Source organism: Miniopterus natalensis, chromosome 17 (assembly GCF_054644295.1).
Source record: "Miniopterus natalensis isolate mMinNat1 chromosome 17, mMinNat1.hap1, whole genome shotgun sequence".
NCBI classification, from domain to species: Eukaryota; Metazoa; Chordata; class Mammalia; order Chiroptera; family Miniopteridae; genus Miniopterus; species Miniopterus natalensis.
Genome location: NC_142097.1, coordinates 3,493,050 through 3,501,573, shown reverse-complemented (window position 1 = coordinate 3,501,573; position 8,524 = coordinate 3,493,050). Strand labels below are relative to the sequence as shown.

Genomic DNA, 8,524 nt, shown 5'->3' with positions numbered 1-8,524 from the left:
CTAAATAGTCAGGTATTGCATGTTTTAAACATTCTTGCGGCACGCTAATGTGCCTCTTGCAGCACACCTGTTGAAAATCGCTGCATTAATCAGTAGACAGTGCATGGCTCCAAAGAGCCTGTCACTGGTCTGTTAACCCCTGTGGGGAAAGAATGCTGTTATGATCTGGAGCCATGTGGGTGGCACACTCTTCACCCAGAGGGGTGTAGGAACATTGTATGATTCTGTTTCCTAAAAAAATGTGTTGTAGTTATCAACAAGCCTTATACTTTTACTTATTTCTTTGGCCCAGAAGTAATATAGCCCAGCTGGTGTGGCTCAGTGGTTGAGTGCCGACCCATGAATCTGGAGGATAAATTCCTGGTCAGGGCACATGGCTGGGTTGTGGGCTCCATCCCCACCCAGTAGGGGGCGTGCAGGAGGCAGCCGATAATGATTCTCTCTCATCGTTGATGTTTCTATCTCTCTCTCCCTCTCCCTTTCTCTCTCTGAAATAAATTTTAAAAAAATTTAAAATGAAGTAATATAAAAAAAGACTGCCAGATTCCCTTTCAGATTCAAAACTTTTGTTTTGACAAAAGATACCATAAACAAAAAGTGAAATAATAGTCTGAAAGAAACTATTACAATTATAACATAAATTACTTTTTAGAACATATAAAAAGGTCCTACAAATTAATAATAAAAAAGGGCAAAGATGTGAAAAGGTAATTCTTAGTACAAATTAATGTAAAAAAAATACAAAAAGTGTTTAATCTCACAAGGTTAATCAGAAACAAGCAAATTAAAACAATAAGGTGACCCCTGGTCAGATATCAGTTGGTTAGAGCATTGTTCCAATATGCCAAGGTTGTGGATTCTACCCCTGGTCAGGGGCACATACAAGAACCAACAAATGAATGCACAAACAAGTGGAACAACAAATCAATGTTCCTTTCTCTCTCTCTCTCCCCTCCCTTCCTCTCTCTCCCTAAAATCAATCTTTAAAAAAAAACCCACACAGTAAAGTGTCATTTTTGCCCCTCAAATTATCCAAAATTAAAATGATTCATAATTATGTTAATGAGGGTATGAAAGTCTAGGTACTCTTAGGCTGTATTGATGGGAATTTATGTTGGTGTAGTTTTTTAAAAATTATTGTGGTATAAGATACATAACATAAAATTTACCATTTTAAACCTTTTTGTTGTTGTTGTTAATGCTCACCTGAGGATATTTTTTCCATTAATTTTTAGAGAGAGAGGAAGGGAAGGGGGAGGGAGGGGTAGAGAGAGAAAGAAACATCAATGTGAGAGAGAGACATAAATTGGTCGTCTCCCACACATGCCCCAACTAGGGCCAGGGATAGAACCTGCAACCTAGGACCTGCCTTTGACTGGGAATCAAACCCAAGACCCTTTGGTGCATGGGCTGATGCTCTAAACAACGAGCAACACCAGCCAGGGCCATTTCAACCATTTTTAAGTGTACAGTTCAATGTCATTAGGGCATTCACATTGTTCTGCAACTATCACCACTATAACCTCCAGAGCTTTTTCATCATTCCAAACTAAAACTCCGCATGCATTACACACCAGCTTCCCATGGGGGAATGAGAAGTTGGTGTGTAATCCATTCTACTTTCTGTCTCTACAAATTTAATTATTCTATATACCTCATATAAGTGGAATCACACAGTATTTGTCTTTTTATGACTGGCTTATTTCACCTAGCATCATGTCTCCAAGGTTCATCCATACTGTAGCCTGTGTCAGAATTTCTTTCCTTTTTAAAGCTGAATAATATTCCACTGTGTGTGGTGCAATCTTTTTGAAAGGCAATTTTGTAGTAATTGCAAATTTTTAAATGCCATATTCTTTGATACAGCAATGAGACATTTACAAGGATGTTCATTGCAGCACTATTTTAACCGTGAAAAATGAAAAACAATCTAAATATCCATCAGTAAGATGGGTAAAGGGTGAGGTATCCATACTGTGAAACACAGGGTGGGGCAAAAAAGGTTTACAGTTGTGAGAATGCGAAAGTTTGTCCTGAAAGAGGCCTGGAACCATGTGCAATCCCCAGTACTAGGTAGGGAGATGGGAGAGGTCATGGCTGGAACATTAACAGAAAAAGTTAAATAAAAAGTGAAATTGGAAACCACTGGGTTAAAGATTAAACAAGGTCCTTTAAGGCAGAACTTCTTGGAGCCTTTAATATGCAAGAGCATGTCATGTCTCCAGGAGGGAGGTAATAACTTCCTGAGCCCTTGTGACCACAGCATCCTTTTTGCAGTGGTTGTATTTGGAGAACAAAGTTTGGAAAACACTGGTGTTAGAAATTTCTGAAGGTAAAGTGTTCTTTAAGAGGAGTTGTGGTAGGTGTTGTGTGTCAGAGGAGTAGGTCCTAGAACAAATTGTAGGGGGTGGCTGAGACCTACTACTGGGAAGCAAACTTCACTCAGCTTCTGACGAAAAATAAGTTAAAAAAAAAAAAAAAAAAAAAGGGAGATTAAGAATAGCAATGGGATCAAGATAGTATGAAAAAAGTAAAATCCCAAAACTTACTTCCCTGTTATTGCTGACCGTCTATTTTAAGCCAGAACTCTCCTGTGCAGCTGGCTACTTTAGTCAGCAAGGCGTTTAATATTTGCACTGAGTGCAATATACTTTCCCGGAAATCAACATCTGTTTAAAGCTTCCACTTGGAGTCTGCTGGGCCCAATTAAAAGGGACCATGGCTTGCCCCTTCAGATTGAGAAACAAGCAGAGTATAATTAAAATGAAGGGTCTTGAGGTTCAGGAAGTCTCATGAGATGTAGTTTTTAGAGGCCCTGGGAGATGCATAGAGAATGAACCAGAGACTTGTGCATATTAAATCAGTAACTCCACGCAATTTGGGAGCATAATCTGACTTCAGGGCTGAAGCACTGTGCTGGCTCTTGGATAGGCATGCTTGCGAACAATGCTGATGCTACGTTGCAAACCACTTCAGGCCTCCTGGAAGTCTATGGGTGGCAGATAGGAAAATAGCTAGAATGGAGTTGAAATACATCTCCCTTCAAAACCCTCTTTACCTTCCTGAGTGAACCAATTAAACAGGGGCACACTTTTTCGTGTGCCCACAGTTATAAGCCAGTGAAGCCAGATTTAAACTCAAGCAGTGGTGTCTCCACAGCCACTCTGAATTCCCTTTATTACACTGCAACATTTTTATAGAGGGTGTATCATCTTTTAAATTTAATGGACTGACCTAGCCGATATTGCTCAGTGGTTAGAACATCAGCCCTTAGAATGAAGGTTCCTAAGTTTGATCCCAGCCAAGGGCACTTACCCCGACCCCCGTTGCAGGACCAATCTCTGGCCCTGGTCAGCACATGGGGAGGCAACCAATCGATGTCTTTCTCTCACAAGGATGTTCCCCTCCCTCTCCCTGCCTCTGAAAAGCAATGGAAAAAATATCCTCAGGTGAGGATAAAAATAAATGGAATGGACTTACTTTTACCTATAATCCAGTGTGCTGTTCTCATTTTTTCACTTCACTGAGAGCTAGCAAATACTTTATCTTGGAGTGGTATCAGGCTACAAGGACTTACTTTCAGTATGCCAAGCAAGCATTCTTTTAACACATCTTTGCACACAGGTGCAAGCATTCTTTCAGGAAAGACCACAGGTAGAACATATTAATGAATTCCTAAGCAGAAGGTAGACCATGAAGATTACAACTGGGAATGGTTGAGACACAGGTAGGGTCTTTTCCCTTGCTCAAATTTCAATTGTGTGCAGAGTGAATTTGCTGAGATCCATGAATGCCTTTGGGGATTCCTATGGAAAAGATCCTGGACTTAAGAGACAGGAACAGCTGAAACCTTTTCACAAGACTATAGACCAAACCTGTTAGCATGTTGAGTCATAGTGAAGATTTGGTAGAAATAACACAATTGTTCAAGTCCTATTTGCCCAAACCAACCACTATTCAGTGAAACACATTTCTTCTTCAGGGTTATTTTTTTTTGTTAATCCTCACATGAAGATACTTTAGGGAGTGGGAGGGAGGAAGGAGTGGGAGGGAGGAAGGAGTGGGGGGGGGTGAGAGAGACAACTGGTAAATGCCCTTCAGTTTGAGGGCTGACGCTCAATCCACTGAGCAACACCAGCCAGGGCCAGGTTTATTTTTTTTTAATTTTTTATTGACCTGAGAAACATGAGGTACCCAGCCAGGGCCTATTCTTCAGATTAATCGAGACTTTTATTAGGCGTAAAGAAAAATGTGAGAAAGAATAACTTAATCTTTTTTTATGTGAACTTTTTTAGAGGGACGAGGTAAAAGCATTGATGATAAACATTGACCGGTTGCCTTCTGTACACACTGACTGGGAATCACACCCACAACCTGGGTATGTGCCCTGACTGGAAATGGAACCTGCGACCTTTCTGTGTATAGGGACAATATGCCAGCCACAACGGCCAGGGAAGAAAAGACCTCATCTTTAAAACCCAGCTTTACTATCAAAAGGCCCGTTTTTTTTAATTTTATTGCACATTTAGCAGAAAGTCCACTTAATAAAAGCTCTAGTTTGAGGACATTTTGAAGGGGAAGGAACCCAATATAACCTCATGGATTTTATGAGCTCTGTCCAAGTTAACAGGACACACGGATCCGTCTGTAGTTTGCCCCCAACAGGAACCAAGTCTTGAGCAAGTCAACTACGAAACAATGGGACTGAATACGTCACCTTCCAATGCAACAGTGAAATGTGTTCCTTTAAGTCTAAGGAAGGCTTTTTTTAAAGGCTTGATTTTTCATTACCACCTCCAAGGGTTTAACATACATACAAGCAATTGTCCCTCTTTCTGGCCAAGGTATTTATTACCACTCAGAGTTCATGCATTAATACACTGAATTAGTCTAAAATCAACTGCTATCTCTAGTGTCTAAGAAACCCAGAGTTAAGTACTCCAATTTTTATGCTCAAATTTAAGTGTACTTCTAGATGTTTGAGAAACTATTGCTAAGGCAGAATTCCTAAAATTATGCACCAAGTCATTCTGGGGTATATGTGGATATCAAGGGCATATTTCTAGGCCTGGCGCTTGGCTTTCTCCACTTTAACAATGCATCTCTGAATGACCTGCAAGTTGCACCTGTGATTCGTGTTAGTACCAGAAGAGTTATTTCCCTACAGTATAAACTGAGAAAAACCAGGGCTTCCAACATCTTCCAGTTACACCCTTCCCCCCCTTCAATTTTGTTCCAAGTTGAGAAACCACATTACTGATTATGCTACAGGGAACTGATTATAAAGGGAAAAGGTTGAGAATTTAAAAAGCATTGTAAGAATACAGGGTACCTTGTATCCAAATAGATTCTTATTCCTTTAAAATTCTATTGGTATTGGAAAGATACTGCCTTGTGTTACTGGTATGGAAGCATAAAATGTTTGTGTTAGGTTTAGGTAAGAACAAAGACTTTTATCAAGTCCCAAGTTAGAGAATTTCATTTGCTGTAGCAATCTCATCTTTGTCCTTACAATAATGTAAAGCTGTTAAGTCATTAAGATCTGATTGTTAGGACTCACCTTCAGTTGCTGCCTAACATACCAGGTATCAGCAAGTTGTCTTAGATCAGAATACCCTTTTAACTCACGTTGTATTGTTTCTCACCACCAGTCAGCCTTCTTTTAAGCTTGACAAGGGCGCCACTTGATCCTTGGCTTTGACTTCACATAAGACAGGATTAGGGTTCCATTTCACTACCTGAAGTTAAACACTTGAATGTAGTGCACTAGCAAGCAAGAAAAGCACACAACAGTCAACTGGTAATTTTAAGACTTAGACCAAGTTCTTATGCCTTGGCACACTCTGTTTACCAAAGTTAAATGACTTAATTTTGGTCACATTAACCATCTCAATATTAAATTCCTTCACTGAACACCATTTTTAACCAGTTAAGAGCCCCCCACATCATTATATAATTTCATGACAAGAGACACCAAATATGCTACCATGCAACAAAACCTTTATTAACATTTTGAACAGATTCAGTTATTACTGAAACTGGTAATTTCTAAACTTAAATTGGGGTAAATGGCTAGAATGCAGAGTAGTGCCATCATTGGGCACTATGGATGTAAAACTGAAGAATTAACAGCCACCCCTCAGACGCAGGACCAGGTGCAGGGTGGACTCTTTCTGGATGTTGTAGTCAGAAAGAGTGCGGCCGTCTTCCAGCTGCTTGCCTGCAAAGATGAGCCTCTGCTGGTCAGGGGGGATGCCTTCCTTATCCTGGATCTTGGCCTTCACATTCTCGATGGTGTCACTGGGCTCCACCTCCAGGGTGATGGTCTTGCCGGTCAGGGTCTTCACGAAGATCTGCATACCACCCCTCAGGCGCAGGACCAGGTGCAGGGTGGACTCTTTCTGGATGTTGTAGTCAGAAAGAGTGCGGCCGTCTTCCAGCTGCTTGCCTGCAAAGATGAGCCTCTGCTGGTCAGGGGGGATGCCTTCCTTATCCTGGATCTTGGCCTTCACATTCTCGATGGTGTCACTGGGCTCCACCTCCAGGGTGATGGTCTTGCCGGTCAGGGTCTTCACGAAGATCTGCATGCCACCCCTCAGGCGCAGGACCAGGTGCAGGGTGGACTCTTTCTGGATGTTGTAGTCAGAAAGAGTGCGGCCGTCTTCCAGCTGCTTGCCTGCAAAGATGAGCCTCTGCTGGTCAGGGGGGATGCCTTCCTTATCCTGGATCTTGGCCTTCACATTCTCGATGGTGTCACTGGGCTCCACCTCCAGGGTGATGGTCTTGCCGGTCAGGGTCTTCACGAAGATCTGCATGCCACCCCTCAGGCGCAGGACCAGATGCAGGGTGGACTCTTTCTGGATGTTGTAGTCAGAAAGAGTGCGGCCGTCTTCCAGCTGCTTGCCTGCAAAGATGAGCCTCTGCTGGTCAGGGGGGATGCCTTCCTTATCCTGGATCTTAGCCTTCACATTCTCGATGGTGTCACTGGGCTCCACCTCCAGGGTGATGGTCTTGCCGGTCAGGGTCTTCACGAAGATCTGCATGCCACCCCTCAGGCGCAGGACCAGGTGCAGGGTGGACTCTTTCTGGATGTTGTAGTCAGAAAGAGTGCGGCCATCTTCCAGCTGCTTGCCTGCAAAGATGAGCCTCTGCTGGTCAGGGGGGATGCCTTCCTTATCCTGGATCTTGGCCTTCACATTCTCGATGGTGTCACTGGGCTCCACCTCCAGGGTGATGGTCTTGCCGGTCAAGGTCTTCACGAAGATTTGCATTTTGACCTACAGAGTTCAAAAAGTAAAAATCAGTTTATAATTTCAGAATCTTCGCATTTATTACTTTTCATCTAATCAATTCTTCAGAATTGACAGTTAACTATTCTTCCAAAATGCTTTAAGCTACCCACATCTCCCACAAACCTCCAATTTTTACTAGACGAATTTATGATCAATTCAAAATCCCTTTTAACAGACTTGGCTTTAATTCCCGGTCAACAGCACTTACCTGGGTTCCAAGTTCGACCCCCCTCCCATCCACCCCCATAGGGAGGCCTGCCGGACGCAACCAACAGAACGTGTTTCTCTCACACTGATGTCCCCTCCCCCACCCTTTTCCCTTCCTCTATGATAAGCAATGGAAAAATACCCTTGGGTGAGGAGTAACAAAAAGACTTTGTGACTGACTGAAAATATCCCCTTTTCAAGACAAAAAATTAATCCTTACTCCAGGATATGTTTTCATTGGATTTTAGAAAATGGGAGGGAGGGAAAAACCCATCCGAAGGGGTTCGCGCCCGCAACCTTTGTTTGCCTTTGTGTATGGGTGTGTACGGGACCCCTCAATCAACCCAGACACCCGGCCGAAGCCAAATACAAAACTCTTCAATCACGCTCCAACTTATACTGGCTGAAGGCTCTAAAGCGCTTTGTAAATTTACCATCCATAACTTTCTTCATTAACTAACGCCAACAATTTTCCCCAGACTAAAGCATAGCACGTAAAATTTGAAAAAAAACCCACAGGACACGGAAAATAAAAATTCCCGTTTAAACGTAGCTGCGAAAAGACACCTCTACATCGCGATTCGCAATTAAAAGGTTTCTAGAAACCACACTACCTTTTTTCCGCCTTCCCCCTCTGAAACAGACACGATGGAACCTCCATCGGTTAAGCGTCCGTTAGACCCTCTCGGCGCTCGCGCCAACCGGCCCCGCTCCCAACCGCCCCCGCTCCCTACGCGTGAACAAGGCCCACTCTTCCGGCAAGGCCCGGACGCGGCGTCGCGTCAGCGCGCCCACCCCTCCCCCACACCGAGGCCCACCCCGTCTCAAGTCCTGGGCAGTTTCCTCTCACTTGCGTTCCCCCCGCACCCCTCCCAGGTCTCGAAGGCTGCGAGCCAGCACCTGTTAGCGAACGCGAAGAGACTGCAAGTCCAACCACGTCGAATCACCCCACAGTGAAGACACAGCCCCGACAATGCCTGGCGCTTCTAAAAGTTCCGGCTCGGAGGAGCTGAAATTTATGCAGC

At 43.4% G+C, this 8,524-nt stretch overlaps 1 protein-coding gene across 1 annotated transcript; it reads right to left on the bottom strand.

Annotated features, from left to right (window-relative positions):
- Positions 1 to 5,983: 5,983 nt before the first annotated feature.
- Positions 5,984 to 8,509, bottom strand: UBB (ubiquitin B). Its single transcript, XM_016196425.2, has 2 exons — positions 8,400 to 8,509; positions 5,984 to 7,277 (listed from the first exon to the last, which is right to left on the bottom strand). The coding sequence occupies exon 2, from the start codon at positions 7,269 to 7,271 to the stop codon at positions 6,126 to 6,128; it is 1,146 nt and encodes a 381-aa protein (XP_016051911.2). The 5' UTR covers positions 7,272 to 7,277; positions 8,400 to 8,509; the 3' UTR covers positions 5,984 to 6,125.
- Positions 8,510 to 8,524: the final 15 nt, after the last annotated feature.

Excerpts from the sequence above, each read along its gene's own strand:
- UBB (XM_016196425.2), bottom strand. The coding sequence starts at position 7,271 with ATGCAAATCTTCGTGAAGACCTTGACCGGCAAGACCATCACCCTGGAG.